This window comes from Falco biarmicus, chromosome 1, assembly GCF_023638135.1.
Source record: "Falco biarmicus isolate bFalBia1 chromosome 1, bFalBia1.pri, whole genome shotgun sequence".
Lineage (NCBI taxonomy): Eukaryota > Metazoa > Chordata > Aves > Falconiformes > Falconidae > Falco > Falco biarmicus.
The window spans coordinates 42,158,702-42,178,692 of record NC_079288.1 but is presented as its reverse complement, the minus strand read 5'-3'; the positions used below and the strand labels follow the sequence as shown (position 1 = coordinate 42,178,692).

The following is a 19,991-nucleotide window of genomic DNA, read 5'->3' as shown; positions in this document are numbered from 1 at the left end:
TGAGATTCAAAATCAATGTTAAACCCAGTAATTTATGTTTGGTACTGCTGAGCGGCTCAAGAACCCGATCAGTTCTCACCGTGCTATCACCCAATCCAATATATGACACAGAGCATCTGCTTGCGCTTTCACGATGTTTGCTAGCAGTACAAAAAAACGCATGTCACTCAACCAGTTCTGAAATATATTTTAAAAGAGGATGACAGAGGTCAAACTAAGAAGGGTGTTAAAAAAAGAGTTGGCAGCCGTTATTCACAGTTTTTTTGCCATAAGAGAACTACAGGGCATCCTATGGAATGAAAAGCAGACATACTGACTCGCAGCAATAGTGCTATTTATTACAACAGGAGGCTGTGACATCCAGAGATAACACTAGATTAAATATGTACAGGCCCACAGTATTATTAAATCTAATGGTTGGATCATTGTGTATAGCCTCTGGCTTGGGGAATCCTTCCCTTTTGAAATTAGAGGGAGATATATTATGAAAGGATCATTCTACATTTTCCCTGTCTCCTGTTTCACTCTTCTGAACATCAATTATCGGCTGTTTTCAATGATGAGGTGATGGGCTGTGTAGATTTCTGGTAGAAGTATGACAGTATAGAAGGGAGTTCATAAGCAATTCATATCTCCTTTCTATTGCCTTTGGGCAGCTAAAAGTGACTTCAGAAGCAGAAAAAAAAAGGCAAATCAATAGCAACATCATCAGTTGCAACAGACCAGCTCTACAGATGGTAAAAATTACTATAGTAGCCACAACTTCCTTGGCTGCAGCAGAACAATGACATTTTACACCATCTGCAAACTGGCCTCTCGGTTGATGTAGGAGATTAGGTCACAGGGTGTGGGATATCCTTCAGTCCTCTGTATTAACTAGGCAATTTGGGAAGCTTAAGTTTTTCTGTTTCTTTGGTCATGTTCTTTAGAACAGTAACACATCAATGACAGATCAATTGTGCTCTTACACATCTGAATTGCTAAAACATAGCTCCAATGCACAACTCCTAGAAAGAGAACACTTTCATCACCAGCTTCCTGGCTGCAGCTCAATAACGTATTTTTCCCCATGGTCCCCAATGATTTCACAGGAATGGTGATTGCAAGGTCAGAATTTTTTTTTATGGGGATTTTTTTAATCCATGTTTGAATGCTTCTTGTGGAGCATTTAACTAGTCCCCACAGGACCATTCAAGAGCAGAGCTTGTACTGCTGTGTGGATTGGTACCTGCAAGCATTACACAAGTATGTCTTTGTACTCGGACAGTAAGTCAAGCATCCCCTCAGGTCTGCCAGTCACGAGGCAATCACAGTCTATACTATTATCAGTCTAGTCTTGGATGCGCACGCTCAGGGGCTCAGTCTCTAATGAGTGTGTGGTGATGCATCTCCTCCGACATGCACAGAGCTCATCCGCTTTAGAACAGCTTGCAGTCTGCTGCAAAGTGTGCTGTGCTCACCTCAAAAATGGGCTGGCTACCTTTCAGAGCAGACTACATGCAATTTAAATTTTAAAGTGCATGTATAGTTTGCTTTTCTAGTTTTCCTTTGTAACAACTTCAAATTTTAATACAAGGTGACCAAATGTACAATGTTAAAAAATGCAGCTCATGTCAGCAGTAAAATGCATAGTAATTTATTAACTTTTCAAGTGTAAATACAAGTTGATTTGATGATGTGCCACATAATGAAAAAATATTTGCAGTCACAACTTGCATTCTAGTTGCTGCCTTAATTTTTTTTTTTTAAATTAAACTTACTACAAAGAGTTTGAAAACTATGCAATACTTGTTGATGGCCAATAGAGAACTGTAAACCTATGAAAAGTAGTAAGCATTTCTTCAAGCCTTTGAAGAATGCTCTTGATTCAGAAATTCCGTTCTTCAAAATCAGGTTACCATATATTGCTGCACTAGGGTATTTATAAGTCTGTATTCTTGGCCAAAAACCCCATAGTTTTTACTCAGGGCAACCCATGAACTCAATACCTTCAGTTATATATCATTAACGCTTTCATAATGTAATGTATTTTGTGAAACCGTTCTAAAATCCATTACAACGTATAAAGAGGTCACTATATATCTCTTTTTTCTAATGCCCTTGATGGCTGGGGCATTGTGAAGACACAGCTAAAGTCTTCACACAGCATAAGCATCCCAGATGTTTATAGGGATGAGGTATATTCAACAGTTATCAAAGTAAGAGAGGGAGATTGTAAAGAGAGAACCTGAAGCTAATTCATTACATTTTTAGAAGATGTAAATATTGACACACTTTATTGCCAAATTCACTGAGAATTATTAGCTATGTAATTTCATTATTCACTCCTTGAGTTCTGTTATTTCACTAGGTAAGCAGACTCCATCTCTAGGACAATGCACTCGATGCATTAATATTTCAAGAATATCCCCGTCACGACACAGGAAGCTATAAATGCATGATGCACATACTTCAGTAGACCACAGTGCCAATTAATGTATTTTCTATTAACTCAGTAACTGCAGCTCTCACCTTAAGTCCACTAATGTCACACACACACAAAATCAAATTGTATCTGCAAAATATGATTTAGAGGTACACACACTACACTGGTCTCTTGAATCAGTGTTCCTGATGAAGCAATACAAAAATGTGTTAAGTTTGGGATTCTTTCCAGAGAAAACAGAATATTATGTTTACTTTGGTAGCATTTGGATCTAGAGACATGTGAAGACCTGATCATTCCTTGGTTTCTAAGCAGCTTGTTAGATGGTTCTTCTAATTTGCAATATCATCTATTATCTGTGGCATGACCCCATGATTGACTTTAGCAGTAAGAAGAAAGCAGTCAAAATAGCAGCAGTCAAAAATGGAACATCATTGCTAGAAACACCTTCAATTAAGTGAATTCTGACAGTTGGCCCCCTTCCCAAAGCCTTTCATGAAAAAATCAAAGGTATTTGTGTCCTAACTGAATAACAATAATGTCGAACTCCCTCTGAACTCCAACTTCTGTTAAAGTTCTCCTTACAACCCAAATCACTAGGTCCCAAAATAGGCCATAATGTGCTTTAGTATGGCTGTTAATGAACCATTTCAAATGAATACTGGATACTGAAGGAATTACATGCTGTGTAATTGATCTAAAGAACAGATTAGGACTGGTGCTATTTAATTAAATCTTATTAGCTCTGGCTTAAGTACTTAAAATTGCAGCTGTCCTGTGTCAGATAGATTACACCCCTTGTCACATGGCAAGTGAGGTTTTCATCGACTACACCACAGTTTTTAAAAAGGCACGGGCCGATGGAATATAAACAAAGGACTGTGAAGGCCTGATCTTCAGACACACCAAGCCCCAAATTACTCACTGAAATGAAATAAGATTGTTCAGCAGTTTCAGAATACGTACAAAGACCTGTTGTTAGTTTCTACATTTTTGTCTTAGTTCTATGGAACCCGAGTTTAGCTTTTTGGTTGTGGAACACAATCCGGAAGAACATTCATGCCTCATGGATACACACAATATAGATCTTTACGTAATTGCAGGAGAACCCAGCTGGGTCCTTCAACACCACCTTTTTAAACTCTTCTTTCTCTTTGTTGCTTTGCACTGGAGGTTAGCATGCCTTAGGAACCAATACGCCAATAAAGCTAGAGGACAATTTTGGCTGACAAACAAATGGCTTTAATCAAGTTAAGAATGAATTAAGCTTGGAAAATAGTTTATAGCTCTCCAAGGAGAAAGGGCTTATCACACACACACCCCCACACACACTCCCAGGACTCAAATTAATTTTTAGGCATCTTGACATGCTTACAAAAGTATTTTTTTTTCCTGGTTTACCTTTGACAGCAGTGTACTGGATCTGATGTTCTTTCTTACTTCCTATTCTTCTGTCCTAGGATCTAGTATTTAACTCCATAATCTCCTAAATCAAACAAAATTACAATTGAAGATTTTGATCTGAGTTTTCTCTACAAGGCATAGTACACTGTATTAAATACTTTTCATAATATCTGGACTGCTGCACTGTGGGAAACAAGACTGAAAATTTAAAACAACATTAAGCAGGAGTTCAGATCATACTAAGGGGTGAAATGCTAACAAAAGACCCATAGACTTTGGTTAAAACAGATAATACTCAAGGCTTTTTTTATTATTATTCCTTTTATGAGAGAATATTTAAGACCCTCTCACATGCAGAGTCACCATGTTAATACCACAGCCAAAGCTGTGGTTCATACAGATAAAATGACTAAAGTAAAAATAATCCAACAGATGTGTTTTCCAAATATAAGAAATTGTCTCAGTAAATCTTAAAAAAATGACAATCACAGAAAATACCAACTCCACTTTTAAGAGTTAATTGAATTCTTTTACATTATTCTGTACATCTCAGAGCCATTTACCTATGAACAAAAACCTGCTTTCCTTCTTACACTGAAAGTCTGGTTCTTGCAAGCCTTCTGTAGCCTGTGGCTTCAGCACTCAAAGCTTGCCAGGACTGACCACACTCAGTTAGACAGTGTGGCCACATTCACATGTTTTGCATCGGGCACTGAAAACGTGCAGAGGCAAAATTCCAAGACAACCAATTCACATTCCTTATGGTGGCATCAGAGCGGAGGGCTGTCACGCTTGCTTGAAAACTTTGCCAGTAAACATAGATCTACCTGGTCCTCTCAGCTTCCAAGCTCCTAAACTGCAAATGCTAAACTCCTTTTAGGATAGTAAATTTAAAATCTGGTATTCTTCCAAATATTCAGCCTTCCTTTTTCATTTACCAAGGATTTGAAAGGCTTGCTGCCCTACTGCTAATCAAGGACCAAACGTAGATTGTCAATTCAAGACAAGGAGAAAAAAAAAGGGTGGGTGGGGGTGGGAAGCATGTGGCATGTTTGCTTCTGTTCAGTATAATAACTTTATATTCTAATAGTTAGGTATGTAGTAGTCACCCTGATATATAATTACTTTCAACTTCCAGCCATCTTCATATAAAATAGTTAGCACTTACTCATTAGAAAGACTACAGATGGTCTAAATGACCTGTTGTGTTACTCGCCAAAAAGCTCACATGGTAAAACAGTCCTTCCCTTCTTTTGCCTTCTCACCTCCCTCAACCAAATATTTCAAGGAGTAAAACTCTGTCAGAGTAAACAAAAGAATACAGCTTTCATGCAAATTAAAAGGGAAGACTCTATCTGGAGAGTAGATGAAAAGTCACTTGCAAATAGAGCTCCTGTACAAAGCATTCAACACCTGCTCCTCAGAGGGTAACTATCCTTTTAAGTTCTCTAACAGGTTAACACGCGGAGGTTAAATGCAGGGCAACGGGCATTTGCTCCTGATCCGTATTTACCCCGAAACTTCCTGCCTGATTGAGACTTCCAGGAAGGCTTGAATACTGAGTTTGTCCATGATTTTTTACTGTATTGTCTGATTTCTTAAAGATGCTACCTGCCCCTGCAGCTCTTACTACACCATTCAAGAGGCTGTGTCCAGCTAACCATAAACACAGCATTTAAAACATTTTTATGTTTAGACTCTCAACCAGAATTTTGTATTCATGTATAACCTGATCCACATGACAAAGATCAGCAATTAGCCACAAATAAACTACAGAAGAATTGGCTTTGTATTACATCTTGCACACTCTGTTTCAAAAATAAAATTGGGGCAAAATCTAGCAATATGCTCTCCAGATACCAACCAAGAGTTGACAAGAACGGATAGATTTTGCATGTTAAAAGTAAATATTTTATTACATGTCATGCCCTTGAAAAATTAACTGTTTCCATTCTGTTTTGTTCAGCATGCCTTGAAATAGCAATGGCAAAAGCTCTTCAAGAAACAGATCACCAAGATTCATGGTACCACAGTGTCTGCAATTACCTATTTTCCTGACTTAGTAAAAGAAGATATTTTTTTTTTTAATTACTATAAAATAGTAAATAGTGAAGTTAACACACCATCTCTGTCTCTCCTTCAGTATGACTGAATCTTCTGCAATGAAAAACTGTCTGCCATGGCCCCACGTCCAAAGCCCGCTGACGCTGGCAGCGGTCATCAGCTCAGACAGCCTTTTGGATAAGGTCTTGCCATTGCTCCGCCTCCCTGTGCACAGACACTGCTTGAACCACTGGCTACATTCTTAAATTCAGGTTCACAAAGATGCTGTCAATGGGTCAACTACAGTAAAATATTTATATTTCAAAGTAACAGTATTTATATATGCTGCCTAGTTCGTGCTCTAATTTGTCCTCTTATCACTAGTTTATGTTTGTTTTTCAAATACTGAAAAGACTTTGTTGGTTTATTCAGGAAATCTGTCTAGACAGTGCTCACAAAGCGTATTTGCTCACATTTGACATTTTCACAGGATGGGTAACAAAATGGAAGATTCAAGTTGTTAAATTCCACAGATGGTGCCTAAGTCTGTCAACTTATTTTCAGAAGTGACGAGGATGCAGCTTCCAGGCAGTTTGTGGCACAGCGCTGCAGGATAGGAACTTTGCGGGCCAGCTGAGGCCTCTAGAAATCCACCCATCTACTAGGATGTTTACTGCCTCAAAAGTTAAATAGGCAAGTGCTATATTGTGATGCCTTTATAGCCAAGAAATGTGAAATGTGGCAACATAATGGAGCATGTGGCTATTTTACCTATTCAGCATTTACCTGTGTCTAACTAGAAGAAGTCTCTCATGCTGCTTTTTAGCAGCTTGAAGGTTGAGAACCACCTGTAAACATTTGCAGAACAGTCTCTTTGTAGAAATAGAGACTCCTAAACCATCAGCCTTGAAATTTATTGTACATTATATTATATTTCCAGTGCTATTTACAGATCACCTTGTTTAGTACAATGGACCAGACATGCTGAAAAGGTAGGATTTTTCCAGTCCCCTTATATACGAAGTACAATAAAAAAGGCACATGATTATTCACCACAGGAGTTGTGCACCAGTCAATAACTTAAAGCTAAAACGCTACCCATCAGAGAACTCTCTTTATGAGGCAGTATTAGGATCTCTCCTTTGAACTCATCATAGAAACATCTGTCTATAATTCCTCTAGGAGAGCTGAAGGAACCCACTCTTCTGTTGTGTTCTCATCTTCAGCAGATTTCCAAATCAACAGAAAACTCCTTTTCCAGGGAATGTCAAATAGGGCATGTATGTGCCTGGTGGGTGCGTCTGTTTGTTTGTTTCTTTGTTTCTTTGAATGCCCAACTATGGAGGATTCTTGAGAGCCAAGACCTGTTCAAACTAATTTGCTTTAAGACAAATGCCTTGCAAGATATGGCACACTGAGCAATGGACAAGGGCAGGAGAAGCAGCTGCTCGGCCCCAGCAATCAATGTCGGCCATGTTTTATCCAGTTTCTGATCATCCATTTTTGCCCCGAGCACCTTTGTACGACTAATCTGAGCCCAAAATTTGCATCCTTTGACATTTCCACTTCTAGGCAACGGCCAGTGTCTCTGCTGATGATTGGACCATTCTGAGAAAAAAGAAAAAGAAAAGAAGAAACAAAAAAGAAAAAAAGATTTAGAAGAAGGAATAGAAAAGGTGAAAAGACTAGAAGGAAAATAAAGCTAGATCTGTAAATCCCTAGAAAGCACTGTAAAATGCCCAGGAAGTTCTGTATGTATCAAGTGATAAAAGGCCCTAGAAAGTGCTAGAAATTCCTAGAAGTTAGTCTATACAAAGTGCCAAAACAATTCCTTGATAATTCTAGATTTAGGAATTGCTAGAATATTTCCTGGAAATCATTAGAAAAACTCTAAAAAGCACCAGAGAATCCATACAGACCGCAAGAAACAGGAAATCCCAGAAACTGTAAGGATGTCTTCAAAAATCCTAAAAGTTATTTGAAAGCTCTGGATCTAAAAATTCATAGAAAGGATTAGAAAAAAAAGAAATAGAAAAATACTAGAAAATTTCTAGAAACAAAAGCTCCTAGACACTGAAAAAAATTGGCAAGGATGTTCTTGACAATCACTACAGAAATTGAGAATGTTCCAAGAAAGGATAACTAAAAGCATACCCCAAAATTCCTAGTAATAACATAGGAAAATTCCTGGATAGCACATGACCTAAGGAAAACACATCTGACTATTCCTAGAAGGCACAAGAGGGGATTCCTAGAATAGTCCTCTCCAGGTCTCCTGTTTTTTCATTAAACATCCTCTAGAGCAGCATTCCTCTCCGAGTTATCTCTGCAAGGCTCTCTGAGCTCTTCCATACCTGTGTGAAATCCCAGAACCTCTGTGCTGGCCTCAGGACATCCTCACACTTCTTCAGAGTTGGCGTCCTGCCCTTTCCGTCGTCAACGAGGCATTTGGAGTCAGGCAGGAAGGCGGTGGAGCCCAGCGGCCCCAGCTGCAGGACACCCTCGGAGCTGTAGCGGACGAGCTGGGGAATGGAAGGAGAGGGAGGGCTGTGACGGCGGCTGCAGGCCCTGGCGGTGGGCACAAGGCCCCCCGGCAGCTGCCTTCCCTGCCAGCTTCTGCCCTGGCGTGGGCAAGGAGCCCTTCGTCCCGCTGCGCACTGGGACCTTCCCGCTCTGGCACATGCTGATCAAGGGCGAAGCTTGGGAAACTCGTAGGACACAATATTCCCTTTTTCACACCTCTGCTCCCCACCATTCCCTACCCTCTATTTCACTGCAAAAGGGCAATCAAGAAAGTGAAATAATCAATATGTAAATCATACCCACTCAGCAGGAGTTAATTTAACAAGGACACAATGTCAATTTGCCGCGCAGTGTGTTCTTAGAGCTCTGTTAGAGGCTACTGATAGCAACAAGTCTAATTAGGTTTTGTAAATAAATGTTACTGAAAAAATCCAACCATGCAACCAGTACCCAAAAATATGAGAGGAAAAAGGAAATCACGAAGGAAATAGCAGCAAATTTGCTAACACATGCTTCAGGCTTACATAACAAAGAATCACACTTGGATGTTTCAGTTTTGTGTGAGGCTTAGCTGTTCTGCAGTTTAGTGATGTGGTAAATGCTACTGGCTGTAATTAGAGGCTTCAGGTGAGGGCCCATTATTTTAGAGGATTTATTAATTTAAAAAAATATACTTAAGCAGGCACAACTATTCATGTTGATTTTTACAGGAGTGTAATTTTTTTTTTTAGCGTTTCTTCTGTTCTAAGTGGTGATTTCACTTGCCTCAAGTCATTCACAATAAAATGGCCCTCAAAGAAAAAAAATCCTCATGTAGAAGGTGAGGTAAAGAAATTGGCCTCTTGTAATCTCAGTGTGCCAGAATATATTTTATTACATTAATATTGGACCAAGAGAAAATATTTAACGAGATAAAGAATATCTGTGGATGGCTCTTGTTGGTCAAGATTAATTGTCAGAATTACAAAATCAGAATACAAATCTGTGATGAAGAGAACTTTTGCTGTGTTCGCAGCCTTTTGCTGCAAGCAGAAGGCGGCTGCCCGGTTGCCTTCTCACATTGCTAGGCGTTGTGTCGGGGAGGAGGCTGCCACTGCTTCCGGGAGCGCTGGGAGCTGGCTGGCATGGCACGGCACGGCCTCCCGCACAGCACGCGTGGAGGGCAAACAGCCAGCACTGAGCCCGCGGGCTCCCGGGAGAGCAGGCAGCAGGCACCAGCCTTCGTCCCGGCACGCTGGAGGGGAAAAAAGCTTTTCCTGGGGATGCACTGGGGACCTTGAAAGGTTTCTTGCAACCCAAGAAGCCACTGCCTGGATGACAGCAGGCCTGAAGAACAGAGTCTTGAGGAAAGAACGTCGATCTCAAACTCTTTATTCTGCCTTTTCCAGATCTGTTTTTCCTCTACCGTGATCTGTTTCAATCTGTATTCAAATAAAGCCTCAAAGCCTTAAGGGTGGCCTTAGGATGCTCATTTAGAGGGAGAAGAGGCTCTGTCAGCTCACTCTATATCACATTGCGCTGAGACAACTATGATAGCAATGGAGTCCTCATTTATAAGTTGCAAAAATTAGTAAGTAATCCTCTTAATTACTGCTACTTCCTGCACAGTTGAGGGAGAGCCTATTGAGGCTAATGTCAATGCACATTAAAGCAAAAGTGCACGATGTTAATTTGGCAGCAGGCCAATAAGTCAAATCAGATGTATCTACTTCTCACTTCTGTGTTTAAATCTACAGTCATGACACCAGCATAGCATTTTGCCCCTCTTACCCTAGAAGTAGTCGAGTGCAGCACCCAGGTGCCAAGAGACTGCAAAATGGAGTCAGCTACATGGCTTGGGTGCTGCAGGGTGAAGATCTGAGCCACCAAAGAAATGCAATTATAACCCAGGGAATTCACTGCCTGTCTGGTCTTATCGCTGTTATATGGCTGAAATTACTTAACAAGGGAGGGAAGGAAGGTCAGAAGTGCCTGCCACTTATTGGATGCTACTGACCAGTGCATGAGATACCGTTAAGAGTCAATCAAAACCCCTTGAATTAAAGTCTAGCTTTCTACCATCATCCCTTTTAAACTCAGAAGAATCATACTGTAAATAAACATATCTTGCTGGTGGTAAAGAGAGCATGGTCTACTCAGTCCCAGACCAGACACCCTTTAACAAAATGTGTGTTCATTTTCCCACCTGCCACTTCTGTTCAGAGCAACCATGTGAAGCACAGAGTTAGGACAGAGCCTACATCAGAGCGAGCAGAGGGATAGCCACATGAGGATGCAGCTTGGTATGAGCAATATCATCATCGAGGCACTGTCTGCACACACCAAATCAAGACTTTTTTTTCTCCTTTCACTATAAGGGTATGGGGGACATATGCAAAAGAAGGTCAAGCAAGCAAAGTGATTCAAAATATAAATGGATTGCCAGCTCAAACAAATTAACTTCCTTTCCCCCGCCCCTACATAAAGGAGGAGGAGGGAGGGGAACGGAACCCAAACACACTCTTCTGTGGTTTTTTTGTTTTGGTTTTTTTTGGTTTTGGGTTGGTTTTGTTTTGGTTTTTTTTTTTTTTTTTTTTACAGTAAATCTTCTGTATTTCACACTTCTCAAATCCAATGGGCACTCAGCATAGTTCAGGTGAACTGCAGGCACAGCTGAACCTTACACTGACTGAGAAATGTGTTTATCTTGCAGTTCTTGTCATATCTCTCCAGGTCCCAAAATACCACCTTAGCAATCTGGTTAGTTTTGCCTTATCTAGATAATCAGAACCCCTGTTTATAAGGGGCTATTTATAGGAGGCTACCTGCTCTGTAGTATAGGATCAATTTTCCCTGCGGTTTAAGATGAGTAACATTTTCTGCGCCAATATTAGAATGGTCTAAAATACTCTTTGTCTTTAGAACACCAATAGCCAGAATTGCACATGCTCTGCATCTAACAGTAGCTGTGCGCTTGGGAAAGACCTTGTTATATAGAAGCCTGTCAAAGCAGAAAGTACCATTTCTGCTTAGGCCTTAGAGTTAGTATATCTTCTGCTTCTGTTATAAACTACCTCCAATACTGAAAGTGGTGGTTGTGTGACAGCTCAGTCAGACACAGCTTGGTGCAGGGAACTGCTATCTCTACAATGATGAAACAAATGGAACATCATGGGCTTAGTTTTCCTGAATCTACTTTCTCTCAAGAGTTCCAACAGTCATAAAAGCTTAGGCTTATCCTACAATGAAATTAAATTCCAAAAAAACCCCCCAATAACAAGAAATTATCTCAGTTCAGACCACACTACACAGTAAAGCTTTAGTGCTTGCTTCTGCAAAATCAGGCCAGAAGTTAAGGTTCAAGAAACTACTACATGATTAATAACATCTTCCTCCAAAGACTTCATATGATAACTTCCTAGAGACAACATAAACTATGAAAATAAAATAAGCATTAAATAAGTTGCTTATTACTGTAGACTAGAAACCAGGAACTGGGATACAGAGTCAATGGAATAGTGAAAAAATATACCTGCTGTATCTTAAGTGCCACTACCATACCAAAAAAGAAACAACCTCTGAATTTGCATTAGAACTGTGGGCATTACACACCATGCCAAATCCATTCCCAGGGTCAGCCAGCCAAAATCAAGTGACAAAGTTCCCTTTATTAAGGAGTGTTCAAACCCATTCATTAAAAAAGTCTGTGCAAGTCTTGATGGGCTGAGAGGCTTAGGTACCCACATACTCCCACTGCAAGCTGCAGAACACAAACACGGTTTTACACATCACATGAGGATGGACCTTTGCTCAGCTTTTCTCTTTTATCTGAGAAGAGCTGCAGGATCCACATAAATGACACTGAAGCTAAGTGCTCCATTAAATACTCCAAGATCTAATCCTGATACTATCTGCTGTACCTATGGTAACACAGGATAGTTTTCCCGTCAACATTCAGAAATCTGAGCAGAATGGAAAAGATGTCAAAGGTTGTTTATCAAAGCCACCATATCTGGTTCAAGAACAGTGAGCGGTGCTGCCTATGGGAGGTGATCCTCCAGCAGCAGCAATGTGATAAGTAAATGCCAGCTTTTAACTGAAGGGTTTGACTTCAGAAAATCCATTCCTGCTAATTTCAAGTCAACTGCAAAAAAACCCCACAAAGTAACAACAGATAACTGTTTGTAGAAAACAGTTACACAGATGGGTCTGGTAGCTTTCCACACTAAATTTAATCCCTCTCACTCACTCTTGTTCTCCAAGCAAAAGGAAATCTTTAATAATCCTTCAGCCCTGCAGGTTAAGGTAAGCTGTCAGCCGACACAGAGACTGAAACAGCAAGCTATATGGGAATCCAAAACACCTTAAGCCCCCAGAACACTTGTCACCGCAAGACAAACGGATCACAAGTTACCAAACTTCCAGATTTGTTAACAGAATCTCACCCACTGCTTCCTGCAGGAGAACAAACTACCTTTTCATCCTCCCTGCTCTGAGCAATCAGACCTGCTACCTGGTGTGCAACTCTGGAAAGCCATAGCTCTTCCAAGGAAAACGTTAAGTATCTGCACTCAAGGAACAGTTTAAGAAAAGCCTTTCATCTCTTCTTACGCCATCTGTTTGCCTAGCTGCAAGCTCCAGGAATCCAAACGTTGAGATCTCGCTTCTTTCTGCTTGATCTCAAGGCGAAGGGAGTTCTCCTTTCCCAGCTGCAGCACCTCCTCTTTCTCTCGGTGTGAAAGGGAAGAAAGGCAGGTGGAGAAGGAAGCTGTTTTCTGGGGCCTTTCTATCCCAGGGTGCCATTTTATTAAGTTCTCCTCTGCTTTCACATACCATATAATCAGCTCCACATCTCAGCATTCAAGACAGACACTGAGACAGCGAATATTTCCACTGAGGCTGTGTTAAGTGCTCACAGACAGCTCAAAACCTGCGTGTCCTGCAACCATTCTAAGAAGCACAACACATACCACTTTTGGCAGGCTGTATCCATTCCCATCCCACCCATTTTTAAAATTTGTTTTACAACAAAAGAGTATTATGTACTACTATATATAGCCAATGGCCTTTACAGGTGATTGAACAAGAGAGGCCACACAAAGAGGCAAGGCTGTTCAAGACCCCCGTCTATTCCTTTGTTTCTGAATTGTCACTAGCCCTGGGACTGTTCCTCCCAGCAGTATTTGCAAACCTTTTTTCCTGAAAGGGATTAGATGCAAACTTCAGAGCCAACGAAGACATGCAAAGCACACTGCTTTTCTGTGAAACGAGTTTTGAAATCGACTTAGACTGATGCAAAACCTTGTCTGGATATTCCTGACTGTTAGCTTACCCTGACTTAGCTCAAGTCAAATTCAATAAGCTAAACTGATGTAAACTCAGGCTGAATGCATTCCGGAGCACCTGTAAAAGAGCTTGTCCCTGTTTGAATAAAGAAATTTGAACGGTGATGTCATTGAAAATGTGATTTATCATGCTAAAAACTGATCTTGAGAACACACGTAGGGAAAGGCATTTTGTTCATGGATCATTAACAAGTGGAGCGGTTTTATTTTTCACTGGTCATGCAGGACAACACCATTCAGAGTTGTGCAATGTGTAAGAGAAATAGAAGGGTAAGAAGTAGAGGAAAAGAACATTTTATCACAGATGAACAGTGATTTTACCCTTAACTCTGCTTTCTTTAAACACTTGACTGACTTTTGTTGGTTTCAGTGGAACCACATGTACACTAAAACCACTGGTGATTTTCTTGTCAGAATAGCAAAGTATGAAAACCAAACAAGGCTGTAGCTGAATAGCAAGAGGCTTTCACACCAGCAGGGCACATCCATGTTTATACTCATTTATATTCAGTAGGCACGTACAACTAACCCAAATATCAGCTCAGTAGGGGTATTTTATGCCCTATGCTCGAGATGAAAAATGTCAGAAACTGCAAGCTAAACATAACAGACAACTATACTCACCCAGGCTGATTAGAAGAGGGGCTTTAAAAGTGTTTATTTAATATATTAAAACACTTGCTGTCAACACCTTTCATGCTATGTGCTTGAATATCCTTGATTAGCGTTTGTGCAGCTGTGGTCCTCATACTGAATTAATTTTGTAAATTGTGGTGAGATGGTAGAAGTTTTCCAGCTGTGTAATCATTAATTAACTTGGCTGCATTTGAGTGGATCCAACCCATGCTTGTCTATGAAATACTTGGCTTAGATAAAACATCACCTCTGCCTTCTGCTTGTTCCGCCCCCCCCCCTTTTTTTTTTTTAAGAAAAAAAGGGAAATGGAAAGTACTGCATGATGATTTGGTAGATTAATTTTTGCCTTTCCCATACTTTTATAATTCTCACACAGAGGGGCTGCTTTGGATTTTAAGAGTTTGAGAAGAGCAACTTTCTCTTTTTATGTGTTTCTACAGTGCTAGTAACAAAAGGGGTCTAGCTTGTGGCTGTAACTTAAAGTCTAAAAACAGCTTTTCAGTCTTTTCCAGAAAATTCAAGTAGATGAGATACTGAAGACCTGTAGCAGAAGTGAGACAGAAGAGATTTAACTGGTCACTATCCAGCTTCAACCTCTTGGGCAGTAAATACTTTGCACATTGTTATTTACACCTGAGAAGAGCTGCCCAGTGTCTAGTCTAGGGCCCACAATTCAAAAGGCATCATCTACTAGGGAATGTATGTGCATCTTACTAAAAGCAACATGACCTGTTCCTTAAAGGAAAAAATTGGTCAGAGCTGATGCTGAGAGGTGAGCTACCTCATGCCCCAAAAGTTACGTCAGTCTGGAGAAGCTGGGCACATTGTGCTTCCCTTCAAACAAATTCACAGTAACTTACACCCTTCACCTGTTCTGTTCTTCTGGAAGTCAAAGTATATTCTATGGAACAGGAGTCAAGGAGGCAAACAAGAAGTTAAGGACTTAAACTGCAAAATAAATTACAGCCAGAACCATTTATTTCATTATTCTTCTCAATGCTAGCACAATGCTAGAAGACTAGGTGTTGCAAAGGGACTGTTTGGAAGGACTTAAATATGCAACTTTCTGGTCAGAATTAGAATGGAGCAAGAGACTGAACTCTCCCTAAGCGCCTTGACATCTCTAACTAGAGTCTTCCAAAAAGCTCATTTACATGTAATTAAGCAACACTATTTTGTTACTTTACTCAAAGGCTGTTGCTTCTGCCTCTACTAGGAAAGTGTCACTCAAATGTTCCACAATGATCCTGCCAAAGGTGGACGTTTTGTCACTATGAATTACTGTCTATCTCACTTTGCGCTAATAAGGTATGACTCTTCACCAGCTTGCAATTAGGCACAACAGGTAATATTTATATTTTGCGACACTTTGTTATGCCTCCATGGTGATGTATGAGCCAGAACTCCAAATCAATGTGCGTATGACTGAACTTAATTATCTGAGGCCTGTGATAAGGTCAGAGTTTATTTACGCATGAGAATGTTCATTAACAGAGTTTTGATTCAGATGGTACTTCAAAAGAGACTAGAATTACATTTCAGAAGAAGCTCAAGTCCTGGATTTAAATAATATCTAACTCATATTTAAAAAACAAGTAACATCACTATGAGCATGGAAGGGAAAAAAAAGTCATTTAACAATCTTCAGATATCTGTAAGAAAATAATAATATGCACAGAGACTGACAAAAAAGAAATCTTATATTTTAGAAAATTATTAACTTAAAAGATTCTTAATTCCCTTTGAAGTTGATGTTAAATATGTGCTTAACTTTTTGCCTACTTGGGGAATCACATCAGCATCTTGCTAAATCATTTCTGCATAGGAGCCTACTGGAGCAATGAAAAGTTAATTTAAAGAGGTGCTATTCCTACAGTAATTCAAGTCATAACGAGAAGAGCTGCTCACTTATGCAAAGTGTAGAAATTCGTTAATCTTCAGTGGATTTCTCTGTTATTAAAAGAAGTTACCACGATTCTTTTGTTTCCCTAACTGGCATCTTCAATGTATAGATTCATGTACTGAACAGCCTTGGAAAAGGCACCCAAAAAGACCAGAGTAAAGCCAGATGTTTTCCTTTGCAACTCAGGAATATACTGCTAAACAACTCAAATGCACCAAATGACTCTTTGTTTCTTCTGAAAATTCTTTACGTTAAAGGTTTCTCATTAATTATGGGATTTTAACCATTTACCTGAGAGGACATTCCATGGCATGGGTAAAGGATTGCTTTGTCATCCTCTTCGGCTCCCTGATCCAGGCAGTAGCCGCTAGCTTTGCTGTTACGCACCTATAGTCGCATCGGAAAGAAACCAGTTATATTAGAAGTTAACCAGTATGATGCATGGCCAATCTAGCTAAATCTTAGCTGCACTACAGCTACTGAAACAACCAGCATGCAAAACCATCCCCTGAGAAACACATGCTTGTTCTCCAGATATGACACAATGCCTATAGTGAATATGCTCCAGGAAAAGACATTATTTGGACAACCTGCTGTCTTTACAGACCTTGGGTCAGAGTTCTATTTTCAGCAATTACTTAAAGATCAAAATTCCATGAAATCCACAATAAGAAACCCAGGCCAAATTTTACTCCAAATTACCCTTTTGTAAATATAAATTTTGACCCTATATGTTGAGAATGTTGACCTTAACAAACGGTATAGGAACTACCCAGGATTGGTGTTGGATGTGGCACCCTTTTGTTTACTCCTATTGCTTATATAAAAGAAAAAAAGCATGTGAAAAATTATCTGAATTGAGAATATAATATATAGTTATGTACAGAGGTGACGTGCGGCACATCATTGTGAAAGGATACAGCAATGATAAGCAGTGTTGGAGGGCTTTTGAAATATTTAAAGTGTGGATTCATAGATCCAGTGAAATAAAACATTCACGTGCCTCCCCAGACAAGATGACTTTGCAAGTCTATGACGCTGGGCTGGAGCTCGTCTGAGATTTCAGGCCTGCCTTTCTCTTCAGGCTAGAAGCCTTACACACATTTTGGACATAGACCAATTTTACAGGTATCTTAAACAGGAAGTTTTTTAAAGGGACATCTTGAAACAGTCAGCAGGTCAGTTTTGGTTTAGACTGTGAAATATTTGTCTGGCCACCCCTATAATATAGAAATAGCTGCTCCACCATGTGTCAGAAACACCAGTAAATAATCCTTCATAGCATAGTGTATGAGCACAACAGGGAATCCGATCGGATAAGGGGGCTCACCAACAGTTACATTTCAGGAGGCTCATTTTATGACTTGGGTACTATAAAGGCTGAAGAAGACTAAGACAGCTTTATGACATGGCTTTAAAAAACATGAATTGAGTCACTAGGAAATATATTTTTACTACTGTTTCAATCTGTTTCACATCTACTCAATACATTTATTTTCCTTTAAACTCACTAAACTCCAGACATCTTTTCCTCCAGGAAAATAACCAGAAGAGTAAGTATTTAATAACAAGCTTGATGTCATTTAGGATGAAGCCTCTAGTTTTTTCATTATGGGCATGTAAGACTGAAAAGGAACTATGCCAGTTTATATAGCTAAATAGCTTGAGTGGCTCCATTTTATTATAAATTTTAATGAATTGGATACTTACACCATTAAACTTCTTCTTTGACTGAAGAACCTTCCATGCAACCACTCAACAGAAACAAACTTCTTTTTGGAGCCCAGCTTGCTAACTGTCTGGTATAATTGACACAACACTGGCAGTTCTGCCAACGTTCTTTGCGGTTAACAGCCTTCTCAGAGCTGACAGTTACTAATAGCTCCCGTTGAATTTACTAAATGTCTTTCCTCAGTCACTGCCAGGGATAGTTATATTAGGATGCAAAGTGATATTGCGCAATAAAACTTGCACTTTGTATCAACTTCTGAAGTGCCTGACTTATTTTTATATGAAGTCAATCAAATAGAACAGAAAGGAAGAATGTCCATTTAGTTGTCTTGTGTGAAAATATATTGCCTTTGGATGTAATTGTAGTTCAAGTAGACAATTAAAACAGAATCTTAAAAACATTATGCAGCAGGAGAGCTCCTAGAACTTGGCCCCAGTTCACAGTCATAAGTGGCAGCCGTCCTTATATTACAGGCACATGATATAGATTTAGAGTTACATAAGGGTGGCTGACTTCTTTGAAGAGCGGGGTCAGGCACATGTGGGAGTTTTGATTGGTTCACAGAAGAGAAAGAAATGATCCAGATAGCTGAGGTGAACCAAAACATCCACACATTTCTAACACATTTAGATCCAGCGTTTTATTAGGGTTAAGTAACCTCTCCAGTCAGCTGTCTCCAAGTAGGTGTTCCAGGGTCTTACTCAATACTGGTACACAAGTGAGAATGAAAATACAGAATTAAGCACAAAGCAGCAATATTGTTTTTCCTCTCTTTCAGCTGAGATAAAGACCTGCCAAATGGTAGCCTCGCCTCATAATCTGAACAAGGATATGTTGCTTTTTATCCTGAACAAGGAGGACTGCAAAACTGAATTAATAAAGTAAACATAATCCTTCAAATAGTTCGGCAAAGCACCAAAAAACAGGGCGGTTCTTTACCTAAAAATGATTCTAACTCAACTGTTCTCATTAACTGTAATTATCTTATCTCTCTTGACTACTAATGTTTTCTTAATGACCCCTGTGGCATCCTATTTGTGAAAACAATTGCCTCAAATTTATGTTCTTAGAGCTGTTCCATTTTAAAATGAAAGCCAAGAAGGTTGAGTATCATCATTAATGAGAATTATTTCCTCTGATATATTCCAGTAAGAGGGACAGTGCTTCTCAAAGCCACGCTTCTCAGTGTTGGTTAAAAGCAGGGGAGGACATTTATGTTGCTACTGCTGTGCTGACTTGAAATTGCTCTGTACACCCCGATACCCACCGCTAAGATGAAAGGGCTGATCTAATGCAGCCATGATATATTTTCAAAGAGGTACAGTACCTCTCCATAAGTGACTGTATTATTATAAATCCTCATTTCAGGATAGACGTTCTCCAAGTACCACTTAAAACTCCGGCACTGCAGTCGCTGTCGTAGAGCTATTCTTTCAGAAACATCTCCAAAGTCAACTCCAGGGTTCTACAAAGCAGAAAAAGAACAATGAAATCTCACTGCATTGACTTTATGGTTGTTTTCTTTGTGGAAATCAAATTGGAGTCCATTTTGTATACCAAGCTGTATTTCCCTCTCTTCTTTCTCTTTTGTAAGTAGCAGCTCATCAAACAGCTGCTATTGGGAGCAGACAATAAATATTAATGAAAGTCAGTGGAAAAAGAAGGATAACAAGCAAAACACAATCATAAATCAAAATAATAAGAATTCAATAAGAATGTTGCTACTTACAGCAATTCTAAATGTTTGCAATCAAACCTGATCTCCTTTGCTTTCAGATTTGTTAGGAGTTTAGGTGGTAATTCTTATCTAAGATATGGCAGCTTGAGCATGGTTTACTCTAGCAACAGCCTTGGGTATTCACTAATGTAAATGAGATCAGAACAGATCTGTTAAAACCTCAAAGCAGAGCTGCTTAAAAAGTCATTAAGCTCCATTAAACATTTGCATAGACCAACATTCAGTTTTTCCTGGAACTGGAGCTCATTTGCAGATTTGAGCTA

General features: G+C 39.6%; 1 protein-coding gene across 3 annotated transcripts in view; it reads right to left on the bottom strand.

Annotated features, from left to right (window-relative positions):
- Nucleotides 1–303: 303 nt before the first annotated feature.
- GALNT9 (polypeptide N-acetylgalactosaminyltransferase 9) overlaps nt 304–19,991 on the bottom strand; it is a 273,921-nt gene continuing 254,233 nt past the window's right edge. For 2 of the 3 annotated variants that reach the window (XM_056341904.1, XM_056341895.1), the window contains 4 exons: nt 19,318–19,455; nt 16,550–16,645; nt 8,227–8,394; nt 309–7,480 (listed from right to left, as the gene is read on the bottom strand). In XM_056341904.1, the coding sequence (XP_056197879.1) occupies nt 7,334–7,480; nt 8,227–8,394; nt 16,550–16,645; nt 19,318–19,455 (549 nt within the window). In that variant the 3' untranslated portion in view covers nt 309–7,333. Of the gene's footprint in view, nt 7,481–8,226; nt 8,395–16,549; nt 16,646–19,317; nt 19,456–19,991 lie in introns of all 3 variants that reach the window. The other variant, XM_056341910.1, reaches the window with a different exon arrangement.